A 19,780-nucleotide genomic window follows, 5' to 3' on the forward strand; every position below is an offset into this window, starting at 1 on the left:
ACATCAACAAGCATAATCAAGCGGAACTGAATTGTCCCTGTGAATTTGACTCCTGTGAACTGGAGGTTGAAGGTCAGAGAGACACAATGTCCATGTAAATTAAGCAAATATTGAAAGGGAAACCTATATTTGGAAACTGGGAAAGAGAGCATCATGGTGAAGAGAGAAAGGAATCCCAGAGGGGAGAAGTTTTTTTTAACTTAAAAATCTATGAACTGTGAAGTAATAAAGCGTTTCACTATTTTTGAAGTAAACTATCTGTCACAGTGCACACAGAAGTGAATTGGGGAGCGGTAGTATTTCGAAGAATGCATGGTTTAAAATGTCCCATGAGAAAAGTTCACAAGAACTGTTGCATATTCATTGGACACCTGGGCCAGGAATCTAAAACTTCTACAAACTGCCTAGAAATGCTCGTGTTTTTAATGTGTCGAATGTCTTTGGGATCAATCTTTCATTAATTCTACAAAACCAGCAGTAGCAGAATGACTGGATCCATGGTATCAATTGCCCCCAAAATCCTCCTTATTTATTTGCTGTAATATATTGAGAGTTGTTAAGTTATGAACTCTTAACTTTAATAATTTACTAAATCTTTCAATTTACTTCCTGCTTATGGCTTCCCGTCTCCAGCTTGCCACCTCTCTTGACTTGCCTCTTTTCTCAATCGCCAATATCCCCCCTGACCATTCTGATCATTGCTTCCCTCCCGCTTGCCAATACCCCACTATTCCTTGCTCCACCCCCGACCCTCTTACTTTGCAGCTTCTCCTATTTGCTGTTTCCCTCCCTACACCTCTTGACAGCTGTCTCTCTCTCCCGCTTGCTCTCTGCTTTGCTCTTTTGAGTGCTTGTTGCGAGTGAGGACTCAGGTGGGGGAGCAAGAAGGAGGAAGCAAGCAATTGAGTGAGAGGGGCTGCAACTGGGAAAGTGGGTCAGGAAGCAACCAGTGAAAGGGTGGGGAGGAAGCAACCAGTGAGAGGGTCAGGAAGGAGCGGGAAGGAGATGAGAGAGAGGCAGCAAACAGGATGCTCGGGGAGGGAAGTGGTAGGCAGGAGAATTTGATGGGAATAAAATTTGGACTTTTACCAAAAGAGCAACTTCTTCGGTCTCAATCAGGTGACTATTCAAATACCTAAAGCATTCATACAAAGTTTTTATTTTGCCCTATCTTGTCCATTTAGTTAAGTTACATTTGGATGAAGCAATGTGCAGTTTTTATCAAACAATTATTACATTATTTTCACGCATGTGAGAAATATGTAACTGCAGGTAAAACATGCAAACATTCTGTGAGAGTGAAATAATTGCCAATTCTTTAATTGGTTTGATTGTATCATCATTTGTCACACTTAAATTTTGATTGGCTTGTCCTGCTTTGAGTTGCTCAAGAGTTCTGCAGTTTCAAACTATTGCCATTGTCATGCTTCTCTTTTTATTTTGATAACTGAAAACTTACCCAATTGAACAGATGTAATGGCATCACTTCCATGCTTAACACGCTTAAAAATCATGTTACCAAAGTAGTATTGACAGCTGAATACTGTAGTAACATCTTTAAAAGTCTCCATTCTGAAGCTTTAACAATATGTAATACTCTGTTTGCAGGAGAAACATAAACTTGAACTGGAAGACCTGAGAAAAGCTGGTCATGATGCTCTGAGCATTATCATTGAAGAATTTAAGGTTAGTATCCTGAGTAGCAGAACAGGCTAAATGGGGTGAAATGGCCTACTCCTTTTCCAATGATTTATTAACTCAGAAAAACGTTGGTTGCCAAAATTTTCACAGCAGTGGCTAATGTATACAACACTTAACTTATAGGAAGCATAAAACTTAGCCAATTGTGTATAATCAATTCAAAAGTTAAATGGATGAATCCATTTTACATCATAAAAAGTGTTGTTGCTCTTCAGAGGAACTCTGCCTTCTAGTGTATTTTCGGATATTAATGTAAAACAATTACTTTTGTCTGATCATGTCATTAAGTTCCAAAAAGCTTCTCAGCTAAAGCAAACAGAAGGTTGTAACCTTTTAATCTTTTTAAATTCATATTTTCTAACTTGATGTTGCTTTCTGATATACAAGTGATAATCAAAAATATAAGTAAGTTAATATCAACAATGTGTTTGAACATATGAATTGGGAGCAGGTGAAGGTCAGTCAGCTCCTCAAGCCTGTTTCACCATTCAGTAATATTGCTGTTCTGAATATGTCCTCAATGCCATTATCCTGCCTACCCCTTTGATTCCCTTGTGTCAAGAGTCTGCCACATCTGCCTTAAAAATATTCAATGATCCTGCCTCTACTGTTCTTGGGAAAAGAGAATCCGACCCTCAGAGAGAATATTTTTCTCTTCATCTGCGTCTTAAATGGGAGCCCCTTTTTTTTAAACTGTGTCCCCTAGTTCTGGCCTCTCCTACAAGGGGAAACATCCAATTTGTAAAGCGCCCTCAGGATCTTAATGCATTTTAATGTTTCAGTAAGATCATCACTCGTTCTTCTAAACTCCAATGGATGCAGGTCTTTCCTCTTAAGCTAAACCCCAGCACCACCCACTCATCCCAGGTATCAATCGAATGTACCCTCTCAGAGCTGCTTCTAAAGCAATCATGCCCTTTCTTAAATGAGGGGACCAAAACTGTACACAGTACTCCAGATGTGAAATATCAGTACCCTGTACAACTGTAGAAAAACATTCCTGCTTTCATATTCCATTCCCCTTGCAATAAATGACAACATTCCATTTGCCTTTCTAACCACTTGCTGTACTTATTTTTTTTTGTGATTCATATACCAGGACACCCAGAGTACCCTCTGTACCTCAGAGTTCTGCAATCTCTCTTCTTTTAGATAATATATTGCTTTTCCATTCTTCCTGTCAAAGTGGACAAGTTCACACATTATACTTCATCTGCCAATCTTTGCCTATTCATGTAAGCTCTCCATAGCCCTTTTTAGACCCCTTATGTCCTCTTCACTACTTTTCTGCCTATCTTTGAGTCATTGGGTGGGATTTTCCAACCATGCTCGCCTCAAGGTTGTAAATTCCCACCTGAAATCAACAGACCTTTGCCTGGTCCTGCCATGCCCACTACGATTCCCGTGATGGGTGGGATAGAAAATTCCACCTATTAGCCAACTTAACAACTGTACATTCCGTCCTTTTACCCAAATCATTGATATAGTTTGTAAGTAGATGAAACCCCTATGGCACTTCACTCGTCGCATCTTGCTAACCTTGCTTACCATTTGTGCCTATCCCTGGTTCCGGTTAGCTAACCAATCCTGTATCGGCAATAATGTGTTACCCCCTACACTATGAGCTCTTTGTGCAGTAAAGATTGAAGAAGTTGATTTTATGGAGGGTTTTAGAGGAGAGGAGGCAGAGTGTGAAAAGCTGAAATTACAGACATGGGTGATGAGGTTAAGGATGTTATTGGGGTGGGAATGATGCAGACGCTGGATTCAGAAATAGTTTTTGTGAGCTGGAGGAGATTAAGGACTTTGGAGTTGTGCAGTAATGCAAAACAAAAGAACTGGGAGTAACTGAGACAAAACAAGTTAACCCTGACATGAAGAACAATCAAGGTAACCCAGAAGTGCAACTAAATGCAACCCTGTAAGATGCAGGGTGGAAAGTGGCTGATGTATTCCTTACATGATTTGGGGCCTTAATGAAGTATTTAAGTGATGTACTTTGTATCTATTTCCCTGCCTGGAGGAATGGTGTATTGATTGTAACTTTAATTCAATTTTAACTATTTGATATCCTGTTACCTGCTGAATTTGTCTGTTTTTGTTACTGTATGATTGTTACATGTTTATATGTTTTTAATCTGATTACTTAATCTTTGTATTTTTTTAAATGTAAGCTACACTGTAATTCAGTCTTCAGGCTGTAAATATTAAGAAACCATTATTAATAAACATTTAAGCAGTTGTGGCACTGGACTGAATTCACACTAATATGGAAGAAAAATGCATTTCAGTCTGTGAAGATATAAACATATTCAATGAATTCTTCGATCTATGAAATAAAAAACAATGACTCTTTGAATTACTAATATAAAGATCAATACAAGAGTTTGTGACACAAGTCACCCTTGTTTCTCCCCTTCCTATAACTGGGCTTTTGTTTTCAGAGGTGCTCCATCTAGTGGTATGTCTGAAAGTTTTAATTGTCCATTTTAAGACCTGGACCAATGGTCAGTTACTGATAGTGAATGTTGCCACTACATATTTTGTATTATTTTAGGTAAGTATTTTTGGCAAACTAGTCCACATTTGTTGAAAGATTATTCTGTTTTTGCTATCATATGTGTGTTGCTAAACACAGCATCAACAATTCTTCATCGGCTGGTGTGCAAATTTTAGAGCAAAGGGTACAAACATTAATGCAGGCAGAATTGCTATGTATTGAAAAGGAAGTTTGCTTTTTTAAGACTCCCAGCATATTGATACTAAACTGCATCTTCAGTTTTGTTTCAAGATTGGTGAGAAGTCACTTGAAATTAAGTTTTAAACAGTTGAATTTACAATTTATATCTTGTAAAATTACACTTAGCACATCAGATGCACAAGTTTCAAGTATCATTTCAAACATTATACAAGTTCAAAGATATCCCTGCAGTCTACTTTTTTATACAGTGTATTTACAAGCACTCATCACAGTGGATGATTTACCCCATTGTTTCCCTTTACTCAACACAATGTTTCTTTGTGGCTTTATACACCGTTCCTGACTTCACTTTTTTTTTGTTTTTATTTCAATTCTATCAAATCAAGTCCAATTCAGAGTCTCAACAAGACATTCCCGATCCAAGCTGACAAGACCAGGCCCTCACCTCCTGTCTTGGGCTTGATCTGATGTGGAGATGCCGGCGTTGGACTGGGGTAAACACAGTAAGAAGTCTCACAACACCAGGTTAAAGTCCAACAGATCTATTTGGTAGCACACGTCATTAGCTTGCGGGACTCTGCCCCTTCGTCAAGTGAGTGGGGAGTTCTGATCACAAACAGGGTATATAAAGGCACACACTCAGTTTACAGAATACAGATTAGAATGCAAATCTTTACAGCTAATCAAGTTTTAAAGGTGCAGACAATGTGAGAGGAGAGAGCATTAAGCATGGGTTAAAAAGATGTGTATTGTCTCCAGACAGGACAGTGAGATGTTGTAAGCCCAGGCAAGTCATGGGGGTTACAGATAGTGTGACATGAACCCAAGATCCCAGTTGAGGCCATCCTCATGTGTGCGGAACTTGGCTATCAGTCTCTGCTCAGCGACTCTGCGCTGTTGTGTGTCATGAAGGCTGCCTTGGAGAATGCTTACCCGAAGATCAGAGGCCGAAAGCCCGTGACCGTTGAAGTGTTCGCCAACAGGAAGAGAACAGTCTTGCCTGGTGATTATCAACTGGTGTTCATTCATCCGTCGTTGTGACGTCTTCATGATCTCCCCAATGTACCATGTCTCGGGACATCCTTTCCTGCAGCATATCAGGTAGACAACGTTGGCCGAGTTGCAAGACTGTGTACCGTGTACCTGGTGGATGGTGTTTTCACATGAGATGATGGCATCCGTGTCGATGATCCGGCATGTCTTGCAGAGGTTGCTATTGGCAGGGTTGTGTGGTATCGTGGTCACTGTTCTCCTGAAGGCTGCGTAGTTTGCTGCAGACAATGGTCTGTTTGAGGTTGTGTCGTTGTTTGAAGGCAAGAAGTGGGGGTGTGGGGATGGCCTTGGCGAGATGTTCGTCTTCATCAATGACATGTTGAAGACTGCGGCGAAGATGTGTAGCTTCTCCGTCGGGGGAAGTACTGTATGACGAAGGGTACTCTGTCCACTGGGTCCCGTGTTTGTCTTCTGAGGAGATCAGTGCGGTTTTTCGCTATGGCGCATTGATCGATGAATCGAGCACCATATCCTATTCTTATGAGGCCATCTTTCAGCGTCTGGAGATGTCTGTTGCGATCCTCTTCATCTGAGCAGATCCTGTGTACACGGAAGGCTTGTCCGTAGGGGATGGCTTCTTCAACTTGTTTAGGGTAGAAGCTGGAGAAGTGGAGCATCATGAGGTTATCCATGGGCTTGCGATACAGTGAAGTGCTGACGTGACCATCCTTAGTGGAGATGCGTATGTCCAAGAATGCAACCGATTCTGGAGAGTAGTCCATGGTGAGTCTGATGGTAGGATGGAACTTATTGATGTCATCATATAGTTGTTTCAGTGATTTTTCACCATGAGTCCAAAGGAGGAAAATGTCACTGATGTATCTAGTGTATAGCTAGGCTTGATTAGCTGTAAAGACTCACATTCTAATCAGTATTCTGTAAACTGAGTGTGTGCCTTTGTGTGCCCTGTTTATGATAACAACTCACCTCTCACCTGACGAAGGGGCAGAGTCCCAAAAGCTAGTGGCATTTGCTACCAGATAAACCTGTTGGACTTTAACCTGGTGTTACGAGACTTCTTGTTGGGCTTGATCTGTATGATCCAAGCTGATTGGAGTAGGAATAGCTCCTCCTCCAAGGCTTGATCTCATTTGCATCTTAGCCAAAAAGCCGAGATGCCGCTTTTAAAAATTGCTTCAAATGAAGCTAAAATGTAACCTAATGACTTCAACCAAGCTCAGCATGTCAATACTATACTTGATCTTAGCCAAAAGGCCGAGAAGCTAGATATGGTTAATTAGTAGTTCATATATTTTTATGACATTGAACAGGAAAACTGCCTGGCATAACCTGATAAATCACAATCAGCAAACCAGCTTTTGGCCATTTGTTGGAGTAGAAGTCTGGAATAAGATGTAAAAATAGTTCATTAATTAGGGTATTAAAATTCAAATGCCTTGTGATTTAAAACAAACTTTATGTATGTTGTAGATAAATAACATAGTTAATTACATGCTGTGATAAGCTATGCATATTTCAAAGTTTCCATTTTGGGTAGAACATTCTTAAAGGGACACTGCCGTCCTTTCAGGAAGATTAATGGGCCAACTCAGTTCCTGGAGTAAGCTCTTTAAAATCTCTCTTCCCACATCCACTGGGAATTGTCCTGCTTTAGTGGATGCGCTATTTCAAATGAATAAATTTTCCTTCTTTTAGATATAGATCTCAGATGCATTAATTGGTGATATTGCGCCATTCTTTATTTTTTTATTTAGCATCTAATCAATTTCATATCTTCATTTTACAAGGCTAATTATAGCCAAATGTTAATGAGTCACTTTGGCAGTATTCCCCCAATGTGGTCTTTCTGCTGTTTTCACAAGTTGTTGCAAAATAAAACAGAATAGAATTATATAATGGGGATTGGATTGTTTTGTTGACCTTGAACTAGTTAAGAAGGTGTAAACAGGAGCAAGCCATTCAGCACCTAGAACCTGCTGTAATGTTCATTTAGACCCTGACTGATCTGCACTGCAACAATATTTACCCACCTTAACTTCATATCACCTGATATACCTATCCAGCAAAAATCTGTCAATTTCAGTTTTGAAAGCTCCAAATGGCAAGGGGTGTCATGGCTGGACTGCCCCTTCTAGCCATGGCAGACCTGAAGGTCATCCCTAGCATGGTGACTTAGACAGCTCTGTGCTCAATTTCTGCATTCCTGCCTGTCAGCTGTGAAAATTCTGAAGTGGCCAGGTCACTTTAACGTCCATGTCCCCTGGTCACCAGGCAGGATTTTAAATCTTGCTGTGCATGTACCTGTGAATAGACAAGAACAAACCTTTCCCCTTGGTGGAGGGATCAATGACACGGGGGCATAAATTTAAGATAAGGTTTAGAGGGGATGTGAGGAAAAGCATTTCGCCCAGTGGGTGGTGGGAGCCTAGAACTTTTCCTGAAAGGATGAGTCATGGAGTCACAGAGGATTACAGCATGGAAACAGGCCCTTTTGGCCCAACTTGTCCAGTATCTTTTTTGTTTATTGACTAAGCTAGTCCCAATTGCCCGCGTTTGGCCTGTATCCCTCAATAGACATCTTACTTATGTAACTGTTTAAATGCTTTTAAACGACAAAATTGTATCCAGCTCCACTACTACCTCTGGCAGCTTGTTCCAGACAGTCACCATCCTCTGTGTGAAAAATTGCCCCCCGGACCCATTTGTATCTCTCCCCTCTCGGCTTGAATCTATGCCCTCTGCTTTTAGACGACCCTACCTTTGGGAAAAAATATTGACTATCTAGCTAATCAATGATGAAGTGATGAAGCAGTCACTAGATCTGTTGTGTTATACATGCTTGTTCAGATAACAGTTGATTATGAAACTGTGTCCCATATTGCAGCTATATATAGAGGAATTTCCCATTCTGCCCGCAATGGGAATTGTGGCAGGTGGGGAGCATACTGTGCAAAGGTCTGTTGACGGGGGCGGGGAAGGATTTTCCGATTTTGAGGTGAGTATTCATGGCTGTAAATCCCATCCATTAACTGGAAGTATAAATTCTGCACAAGGTTTTTATTTTTAAAATAAACTTAATTTTCTGCAGAGGGGAGAACGCTTGTAAACAGGAATTTATAACAAAAACATTCAAAAATCTATGTTGAGTTGCAAATCAAACTTGTATCTGCATAATTATTGCCTTATGACGTCAATAAGTTAAACAGTTAGATTTAAGGTAGAGGTAACTTCCTGTCATCAGTGTAATCATTGAACAGAAACAAAGTGGATGGGAAGTTAACACAGTTGGAACTTTCCATTTGTGCACAAGTAATCATCTTGAAAGCACAAGCTGGGAAGTTTGCCATTTGGTGAAACTTTATTGTTGCAATTAAGTAATGTTTATTGTAAATAAAAGTTGTTTGTATTAAGACAGTTTCTTTTGTTCAGGCCTATCAATTTCATTTCTTGAAGTTTGGTGTATGTGTCGAATTATTTAGATCTTGAACAGATCTACTCTGATGTTGCTCATGTAGATTCAGAGGTTTTGTAAGTACAGGGATAGTAAGCCAAATTGTATTACCAAGTACACTGACTTATCAACATTTGGAGTCACCCAGGAGGCATCCTGGGATCACCGGGAATAGGATATCAGTCTGTTGGTCATGGAGCCTCAGCTTGGCTAGTATTTCAAATGGAAAATTCTGGGTTCCAAGACCATTGGGAATGCTGCTCTGGGAATTGGGTACTGAGGGGTGGGGAGGTCTCAGAGTCTCGTAGCAACTTAGGACGAGGGAATGCTGGAATTGTGTTCCAGCATGTATGATCGCAGAAGGGCTTTTGGAAGTGTGGGAGAAAGCTGTAGAAAGGGAACCTGATGTCAAGAGGTGTTAGGGTTTTGGAGCACATTTGAGAGGGTGGGTAGGGGAGGAGGGGCACAGTGGGGGAGTTGATGGTGGTGGTGAAGGATGGCGTTTGGGCAAATTTGAAAATTTGCTAGAATCTGACAATAAAGCCAGAAGCAGCGTCTAACAGCCTATTGGGGAATTTAGCTTATGAAAATGAAACTCAAACTGTCATTGGCTTTTTGGAATTATTAGTTCCATAACCCACCATGTGGTCCTACTATTTTTAGCCTTCCTTGGTCTGCCTACAGCTTGTTTAGCACTTTCACCACTACCACACTCTCACTTTTCAATTGACTCTTGTCATTATATTCCTGAAAGCATGAAACATACATTTGTATTTCCTATAATTGGTGGATGGAAAATTAGGGCTTTTTGCAGTTTTCTGAAATGCCCTCCTGGCATACATGAAAACCGCAAAAAAGGAAAATTCAACAAGCAGCTACCGAATCTGGCAACTTGTAGTATCTTAATAAACGTATCTCAAAGGTCTGTCTTGTCTGCATTTAATAAATGTATAAATAGTCTAGCCTTAAAAGTGTTCTGAAAAGGAAGACGTTTAATGCAATTTAATTTCTTTGACATTTTCTTATGTCAAATTATTTTCTTATTTTTAGTGGTCTCAAAAGCAACAGAGAAAGCTCAGAGTGCACCATCTCTCGACATCTCAAAGCACCTTGCCCATTAAACTATGACTGCTACAATTGAACAGCGTTTTGGTGAGACCACGGCTGGGATTCTCCCCAAAAAAATTTAAGTTCCCAACGTGTGGGAAAATCTAAGCAACTCTCGCCGATTTTTTTAGCGTACTTACCAGAATGAATCTCCAACAGTCTGAGCACTGCAGAATGCCTCAGCGGAATTCACTCTGGAAAGTAGGAGACAGGGCGTATTCCCACCTGAGGGGCCCGCAGCATGGTGCTGAGCGGGTCACTCTGCATACGCCAATCTGGAGAGATCAGTGCGCAGGCAGTAGTCGCCCATTGCCAGCCTCCTAATGGCTGGCCAGCCCCACAACCCCCTTGGTTACTGGCCTTGCCTTCCAACTCCCACCCACGATCAACCCCCTCTTCCTCACCCAGATAGCCCTCACTCCCTCCTTCCACCAATTCTCTTGCAGAGCAGCAGCGGGTCCCACCCCCACCAATTGCACCCCCCCCACCCCCTGGCGGCCCTACCCTTTGGCACTGCCGGGTGCCCCTTGGGCAGTGCCAAGGTGCCAGACATCCCCCTTTCCTCTGACTTCCCTGATGGGCCTCAATGACCTTTGTTCCTTCCAGCAGGATCAGGCACCTGCCCCTTGTTGGTGGGAAGCAGTCGTAAATGCCGTTGGAGGGAACTACTTCCAGTGGGGGAGAGAAGCCCCCTGTCCCAGGCCCACTAATCATATTGAAATGCTAATTTAAATATGATAATCAGCTCCATGCCGATTTCTGACCCAGAGTTGATTATGCTTCAGAGAACTTGGGAGATGTGCAGAAGCCTGGGTGCCCAGCATGAATACTGCTATTCAAGCAGTGCAGTAGGATGGGAGAATCCTGATCCATATCTGGAACACTGTGTACTGTTTTAGTCTCCACATTTAAGGAGGGATATATTTGCATTAGAGACAGTGCAACAAAGGTTCACTAAATTGGCCTCTGGGAACGAAGGGTTGTCCTCTGATGACAGGTTAAGTAAATTGAATTGATGGTTTCTAAAATTTAGAAGCATGTCATTGGAACCAACAAAATTCTGGAGGGGCTTCATTGAGTTGACACTGAGAATTTGTTTTACTGGTCGGGGAGGGTCTTAAATACAGGGGCACAGTCTCAGGATAAAGAGTCATTTAGAACAGAGATAAGGGGAAATTACTTGACTCAAAGGGTTGTGAATTGGAATTCTGTACCCCAGAGGATGGTGGATGCTCCATTACTGATTACGTGTAAAGCTAGGATAGATAGACGGTTGTTCTCTCAGGGAGTTAAAGGATAAAGGGAGTAGGTGGGAAAATGGAGTTGAGGCCATATTTGTATTGAATGACGGAGCAAGTTTGAAAGACCATATGATCTACTTCTACTCCTATTGTGTATTTGTGTTCTGAAGTATGGTAAAAGAGGAAACTCAACAGACAATTAGCAGACAGCAAGGTACTACAAACGGCAGTGTACATAGGAACAGATAAGTTGTTTTAGTGATGTTCGTTTGAGATGAATGTTGGTGAGGTCTTTTTTGAAGTAGTGTCACAAAATCCTTTACACGCATGTGAGAAAACTTGGTTTAATATCTTGTCTTATCTGAAAGATGGCCCCTGAAACAATGCAGTGGTTCTTTATTACTGCACTTGGGAGTGTGAGGCTAGATTATGGGCTCTCATGCCTTTGTACTGGACTCATTGCATTCTAATTTGAAGATGGGTGTGCCATCAACTGAGCCACAGCTATACATGGGTGGGGTAGCTTGTTTCAGACAGAATTCTACCAGGCAGAAAGAGATTTCATAGACTTTGTCCGTTGTTAGTAATTTTTCTTCCTGTGTTTATTTTTATAATAAACATGCTGTAAAGAGCTGGAGATGTGGAAAAATGCCATGAGAAGTTTTATTGGTCAGAAAAATAAACTTGCGAGTCACTTCTCTTTGCCAAACTGTCCACGTTTTTCAGTTATTTGCTAGAATACAATAATTTTGAACTCTTATTATTTTCATTACTGTATTTATTGAATTGTAGACTGATAATTTCAATCAAAAAATTATCAAGACCACAGTGAGTCTCTGCCTGTATTGTCTGTTAGGCTACTTGTAGAGTTGCATCAGAAAGGTCTGTGAGAACATATGAATGGTGTCCAAAACCAGCTGGCAAGTTAGTTGAAGTAACCTTGGACCAGACATTCTTCTCAAACTTTTGTTTCTTGTTGATGAAAGATGACATAAACGTCTGCTGTGAACTTATATGGAATAATTAACAGCACCTAACCAGACATTGGAGGAAACAGTGTAAAATGATCTTTTTTTCTCTTGGTCTATGGATTAAATTGTATCTGTCAATTTTGATATATAAGTTGCAAAATAATTGTCAGGAAATATACAGCATATTTTGTGAATTCTTCATTGCAAATCAAGAGTGTACATCTTGAGATATGGTTAAAAACAATTACACACGTGTTAATATTGAAGTTTCATAGGATGTGTGTTGGAGAAAATTTTTAAAATTATGGCTAATACTTAATTTCAAAGTAAATCTTCAAAGTAATTAGGAAGTGAACTTTGGAACAGTGTCAAGAATGTTCAGTGGAAGAGTAAGGCGTATAATGACAATAGGAAGTTAGCTGAGAGTTCTTAGAATTGCATTATTTGTCGCGAGATTGTGCATTTATTGGCAAGAATTTCTTACTTGAAGTAAGCAAGTGTTGGTGCTGATTATTGGAGTACTTATCCAGTTTCAGCACGGACTTGAACTTGATCAGCTTTAATATGACTTGCATGCAGATTAAAATTGCCTTCACTTTGCCCTGAAGGGACAAAGTTCCCTTGAAATATCATCCTCTGTGCATCAGTTTGAAATCTCATGTTTCCTACATCAACTATCATCTCTACTTTGAATGGGATTGCCAATTTAGCAGAGCAAAACAATTAAAATGCCCAGATATATATGTTTGTGGTCACAGTGTTGACTTAGTCAGTTGATGGATTGATTTTGATCTCCCCAATATGAAATAGATAGCAGTTAAATCTGTATTATGTCTTTCCCAGTGATAGTGAAATTGCTGGGTCAATCCTGGAAAAGTTGAATTTCTGGCAGCTTTCCAGTGATTCAAATTATGGATCACCTCTAACTTTTTGCCACTGCTTTGCCTGCTCCCCAGCAAAACCCAGCAATTTGTGGTTTTTGGTACTGTTTCACAATGTACAGCTGGATGCAGAATGGTTACTTTTAACTTCATTACATTCTGGGAGAATGTAGGAGAACTGTTTAAGGGTGGCATGGTGGCACAGTGGTTAGCACTGATGCCTCACAGCAACAGGGTCCCAGGCTCAATTCTAGCCTTGGGTGACTGTGGAGTTTGCACATTCACCCCTTGTATGCGTGGGTTTTCTCTGGGTGCTCTGGTTTCCTCCCGTACTCCAAAGATGTGTGGGTAAGGTTGATTGACCATGCTAAATGGCCCCTTAGTGTCAGGGGGGTTAGCAGGATAAATACATGAGGTCACGGGAATAGGGTCTAGATGGGATTGTTGTTGGTGCAGGCTCGATGGGCTGAATGGCCACCTTCTACACTGTAGGAATTCTATGATTGCCTGTGTGGAGTTTACAGATTCTCCCCATGTCTGCGTAGGTTTCCTCTGGGTGCTCTGGTTTCCTCCCACACTCCAAAGATGTGCAGATTAGGTTGATTGGCCATGCAAAATTGCCCCTTAGTGTCAGGGGAACTAGCAGGGTAAATATTGGGATATGGCCTGGGTAGCATAGTTGTTGGTGCAGACTTGATGGGCCAAATGGCCTACTTTGCACTGTTTGGTCTATGATTCCATGAAAAATCTTATCATAGCATGCACATTAAGTAATGATATGAAATTAATTGTAGTTGTATACGAGCATGGTCAGCTATTAAAAAGCACACTGAGTGAACAGGTTTTCATATCCAAATAAATTTGCATATAAACATTATTTTTGCAGTCATGATTTGTTAATTCTGTAAGTGATTTGTGACTGGCTGTTCCAATAAGTAATTGAGTAATTTGCTGATTACAGATTCTTATCTATCTATATTATGGACATATTTATTTCAAAATTATCTAAAGTAACTAAAAAATAAGTGAGCAACTATCATCAAGCAAGACTAAGTTCCAAATTAATTTTCTAATTAAACATTGTTACTCAGAATGATTGTAATATTCACTGTGTGTCATCGCTCCTCGGCCTTTTGGCTAAGATCAAGTGTAGTATCGACGTGCTGTACTTGGTTGAAGTCATTAGGTTACATTTTAGCTTCATTTGAAGCAATTTTTTAAAGCGGCATCTCGGCCTTTTGGCTAAGATGCAAATGAGATCAAGCCTTGGAGGAGGAGCTATACCTATTCCAATCAGCTTGGATCATGTAGATCAAGCCCAAGACAGGAGGTGAGAGCCCTGTCTTGTCAGCTTGGATCGGGAATGTCCCAACTTGTTGGTACTTTGGCCTTGGAGGGAGTGCAGAGGAGGTTTACTAGGCTGATACCGGAGTTGAGGGGGTTGAGCTATGAGGAGAGGCTGAATAAATTAGGCTTGTACTCGTTAGCGTTTAGAAGAATGAGGGGAGATCTCATTGAGACGTATAAGATGATGAATGGGATGGATAGGATAGAGGTGGAGAGACTCTTCCCGCTCAGAAAGGATAGTAGGACTAGGGGGCACAGCCTCAAGATAAAGGGGGGGCGGTTTAGAACAGAGTTGAAGAGGAACTTCTTCACTCAAAGGGTGGTGAATCTCTGGAATTCTCTGCCTGTTGAAGTGGTGGAGGCTACCTCGCTAAATATTTTTAAGACGCGGGTTGATGGGTTTTTGATGAGAGAGGGGATTAAGGGTTATGGGGAGAGGGCAGGAATGTGGAACTGAGCCACGACAGATCAGCCATGATCTTATTGAATGGCGGGGCAGGCTCGAAGGGCTAGGTGGCCTACTCCTGCTCCTATTTCTTATGTTCTTATGTACTCTGAATTGGATTTGATTGGATTGAATTGGAATAAAGTATGAAAAAAAATTCACTGTGTGACATTGTGAAATATTTTTGAAGTTTAGCATTTTTTAGATAGACAAATTAGGTTATATGCTTTTCCACCTGTTACATGTAACATCGGAGGCTTAGGGGTGATCTTATAGAGATCTATAAAATAATGAGGGCATAAATAAGGTAAATAGTCAACATCTTTCCCCAAGGTGGGCGAGTCTAAAACTAGAGGGCATAAGTTTAAGGTAAGAGGGGAGAGATACAAAAAGGTTCAGAGGGGCAGTTTTTTCACTCAGAAGGTGGTGAGTGTCTAGAATGAGCTGCCAGAGGCAGGTACAATTTTGACTTTTAGACAGTTACATGGGTAAGATGGGTATAGAGGGATATGGGCCAAATGCAGGCAATTGGGGCTAGCTTAGTGGTAAAAACTGGGCGGCATGGCCAAGTTGGGCTGGAGGGCCTGTTTCCATGCTGTAAACCTCTGTGACCTGGGCCATATCCAGTTCAACATGATGATGAGTTGAAGATTCCTCTATGTTGGCAGTACAAGCCATATAGGGAATGATCATGATTGTTGCAAACCTAATGGGAAGTGGAAATGGAACCATCAGAAATAATTACTTTCTTCTCTGCTTTGACATGAGATTGGTAATCTTGTTGAAAGTGGTAACATATGGTCCACGATTCTACGAACTAGCAGGAAATCTGCAGGGAAAAAAATACAGTTTCTTTCAGAACATTTCTATAGATTTTCTGACCCAACCATATGCTCTTAAATTGCATATGTGGGCAGGTGACCTCTGCCAAGACCTTCAATTTATGCTGGCCTGTAATAGAGGCTCATGAGACCAACCTAAACGTAGATTCAGAAATATCCCTTCATTGACATGAGGTTGGTATTATTTAGGGCCTTACTGCAAATGTGCATCGTCCATTTTGTGACACAGTAATGTTGGAGCTGTACTGTTGTCACAAATTATATTCTCTTAGAAATTTAAAGAAAAATAATCTTTTGGGATTAATGCATCTTGCAAGATTTCTATTTCCACAAACAGGCAGGTTTGTTGGAGCATGCTATTTAGGTAGGTGATGGATTGTACTGTGTGGCACAATCATATTTGTTATATTAAAAAAAAGCTCTAAACCTGTTTAACTTCACGCACTCTGTCTCTATATCCCTTAATTTCCATTGATTTCCGTTTTGATCACAGTTAATGACTAAGCATCCACATAAGTGGAGGCCGTGTAGCAGGTTTTCTGCAGGCGCCACAACCTCCGCATGTCTCTGGCCACCTGACTTCTGGTCTCATCATCAGATGCATACCATAATTCGGTGTGGAACTCGATGACGTTGGAGTGAAGGGAGGTCATGGAGGCTCCCCAGGTGGCTGGTGTAAGAGAGGAGTGACCCCTGAGAGCTTGGCAGTGCCAGCCTAGCTTTCTTGCACTGCCCAAGCGGGCAATAGGGCAGGGCCAGAAGGGGATGTGGTCTATAGAGGCGAGGCTATGGAGGAAGCTCGGTTGGGGTGCTGGGGGGTACTGCTACCACTCTGCACTTTGGATCAGTAACAGAAGGAGGGAAGGGCTGATCGGGGCTGGCCATTGGAGTGTGGGGGAGAGAGTAGGTTTGGCCTGCCATGGGAGTTGGAGAGACCAAGACTGTGGGGGAGGTGGTGCCAAAGTGGCGCAGGGAGGTGGGCGGGAGGTGGGATCGGCCTACCAGGGGAGTCGGGGAGATCAAGACTGCGGGGGAGGTGGTGCCAAGGTGGACCAGAGTGGGCAAGGCGGGCTGGGGTGGTGGAGTGGTGTTCAGTGTTGGCCCAGAAACATCTGGGAGGCCAGTGATCGGGGTGTAGCGAGGTCAGAGGGGCAGCCATGGGGGAGTTGCTATGTTGGCCAGTGATCAGGAGGCTTGCAGTGCAGGCAACTGCACATGCGGCAATCTCTGCTATGACAGATCAATGCATGCGCAGTGGCCTGCGCAGCACTATGCCGCCAGCCTCTCCAGTGGGAACTGCTTTTTAACGAGATTCATGTTAGGGCACTCTGCAGTACACAAGTGTGTGGAAGATTCATTTAGAAAGTTCCACTGAAAAAAGCAGTGGGATTTACTCCAGTTTTGATGCAAATTTGGCATTTAGAATTCCTTTGGGAGAATTCCAACCCATATTCTTTTACGTGATGAAATTTTTTATCATCTATGTTTTAAATGGCCAGTCCCTTATTCAGATACTGAATTCTAGACTCTCCAGCAAGGGGAAACATCTTCCCTGCGTCTACCCATTCAAGCTCCTTTAAAAAAAGTTTCAATGAGATCACTCTTCATTTCTATGAACTCTAGAGACTATAGGCCGAGCCTATTTAATCTATCTTCCCTCATCCCAGGAATTAGTCTAGGGATCCGTTGTTACACTCAGCTCAAGGGCTAATATGACCTTCCTTAGTAAGAAAACCAAAACTATACGCAGTATTCCAGGTGTGATCTCACTAAGGCTCAGTACAATTGCAGTAAAGTTTCTTCAAACTTTTATACTCCAACTCCTTTGTAATAGAGGCTATTTGCAGGAGATGTAATCTATTTAGATTTTCATAAAACCTTTGATAAGACACCATTTAGACTAATGGATAAAGGCAGAGAATGAGGGATTAGGAGATGAGCAACAGAATGGGAGAACTGACAGGCTTCAAAACATAAAAAAGAGAGAGGGTAATGGGTTGTACACTGTGGTGGGAAATAGTGTTCCACAGGAATTAGTGGTGGGATTCTATTGTCCAGAATTTATGTGAATGATTTCAACTTTCAAATCAAGAACACAATTTAATATTTGCAGATGGCACCAAATTGGAGAGGATAATCAGACTGAGAAGAATTACAACACATTGTGCAACTTTGTTAATTCTTTACAATGTGTATATAATTGAGAAATGAATTTGAACATAGATAAGTGAGAAGTATTATCTTTTGACAAAAAGGATAAGGAGATTGTCTATTACATAGGAAATAAAAATCTAAATGGGGTAGAAGAATAAGGTATCTGGAAATTGAAATACACAATCATTAAAAAAGTAATGACATAGCTTAACAAGCCATAAAAGAACAAACCAAGATCTCCGATTTATATCTTAAGGGATAAGATTGAAAAGTAAGGTAGTTAGCTTAATTTGTATCGCACCTTGGTTAGACAACACTGGTTGCCATAGTATAAAGAAAGATGCAGAGGAACTGGAGAGGATGCAAAAATGATTTACAAGGATGCTGTCAGCAATGTGAGCATATGCATATCAGGAAAGGCTGAACAGGCTGCGTTCCTTTTCTCTTGAAAAGAGAAGGATGACTGGAGAGATTTTTATATTTTAATATAGAGTGGCCACAGAATATTTCCACTTCTCAGGAAAAGCAACACATGAAGCCATCTTGTCTCCAAATAAATCAAATAGAGGATTCAGAACACACCTCCTAGAGTGTTGAAAATGTAGAATTCACCAAATCAGGAAATGATTGAAGTGAATAAAATAAGGTGGTGGGGGGCGGATGCTATATCAGCAGTTTTCAACTGATGTGCCGAGAGAACTGTGCAGCTTGCCGAAATGTTTCAGTGAGTGCAATACTGCAGAGAATGGGCAAGCAGGGACTGAAGGAAAGCAACTACCAGCCTGGCCTAGGAGCCCAGCCTCGGACATCCTGTGGGTCTGACTGGCAGGTGCATCGAGTAAAAGCAAAAGAATAACCTAGAAAAACCCCCAACTTCCAAACTTAAAATTGATTGATCCAAGTCTGTGGAAGTGACGCAACTCAGAGTTAAAAACAGAGAAAAGTATGTCTTTACTGGGGAGCCTCTTCACTGGTGAGTGCTGGCCAGCATCTCCCTCCCTGCTGCTGCCAAAAAATCCACGTCTAACTCTGAAGAAAAAATGTGAAATAAGTAACTATTCAAAAACTCCACTGCCAGGGAAACTTCGGCCCATGTTTTAGGCTGGCTCGGTTATTCTTACTTCCCAAGCATACTGGTTTAAATGATCATTGCTCAGCATTGTGATGGCTTTTAGCAAAAGGGACCTGGTCATTTTCCCAGTTGTATTCTATCAGGTTAACAGGACGTCCAAGAAGAATAAACAATCCCTTCCTACCCCTTCTATTTCAAACCAAACACTCAGAAATATATTTTTTCATTTCTTCTTCAGATCCTTTTTAAAAAAAACACCCATTACAAAACTATCAGAATGAAAAATAAAACGTAAATCAGAAATGCAAGCAGATGTTGGAATTGCATGATACAAGTTAACCTAAAATGATTAGGAGCAATGCTTGGGTTCAAATAAGAGTTGCGCCACATGTTCATCATCTCCTTCTCTCGCTCTCTCTCTCTCCCTCCTCTCCATCTTAAATTGGCACAGGGCAATAGAAGCTTCTCATTTGTGTTAATACAGTTAGTGCTCACATCTGAGAATTATAAAGCGGGGATTTCAACTTCTGTAAGGATGCGTCCACAAATTCAGAGAAAACAAATCATTTTATGAAACACAGTGACAACAGGAGTTGGAGATGCCTCCCATTTTTAAGCTAACTCCCAAAAGTGTTAGAAAGAACTTTGGCCCTCCATTGCCCTTTCCATTGTGCAGCTACTGACCACAACCATAGTAAATGTAAGAGAATGTGACATTTATGGGCAACTGATTCAGCTGAAAAAGTGGGTGTGTCATGGAATTGTTTGTCTCATTGAAGTGTGTTGCGTTACTGAAAGGTTGGGAACCACTGATAATCATGCGAGTTAGAAAAGAATAGAGAGGAAAACTAGG

The 19,780-nt window shown here is 41.3% G+C and overlaps 1 protein-coding gene and 2 non-coding genes across 5 annotated transcripts in view; 2 read left to right on the forward strand and 1 right to left on the reverse strand.

Moving 5' to 3' along the window:
* Positions 1–19,780, forward strand: part of LOC145344149 (coiled-coil domain-containing protein 91-like) — a 140,449-nt gene that overhangs the window by 53,098 nt on the left and 67,571 nt on the right. For all 3 annotated transcript variants that reach the window (XM_080191030.1, XM_080191033.1, XM_080191031.1), the window contains one exon: positions 1,609–1,686. In XM_080191030.1, coding sequence (XP_080047156.1) covers positions 1,609–1,686 — 78 coding nt within the window. The remainder of the gene's footprint in view (positions 1–1,608; positions 1,687–19,780) is intronic.
* Positions 6,484–6,682, reverse strand: LOC145344603 (U2 spliceosomal RNA). The gene has a single exon (XR_013886906.1). It is a non-coding gene; the product is annotated as a U2 spliceosomal RNA (small nuclear RNA).
* LOC145344585 (U2 spliceosomal RNA) lies at positions 14,185–14,383 on the forward strand. Its single transcript, XR_013886894.1, has one exon. It is a non-coding gene; the product is annotated as a U2 spliceosomal RNA (small nuclear RNA).

The sequence above is a fragment of the Carcharhinus amblyrhynchos genome, chromosome 6, assembly GCF_965287045.1.
Source record: "Carcharhinus amblyrhynchos chromosome 6, sCarAmb.v2.hapA, whole genome shotgun sequence".
Classification (NCBI taxonomy): domain Eukaryota; kingdom Metazoa; phylum Chordata; class Chondrichthyes; order Carcharhiniformes; family Carcharhinidae; genus Carcharhinus; species Carcharhinus amblyrhynchos.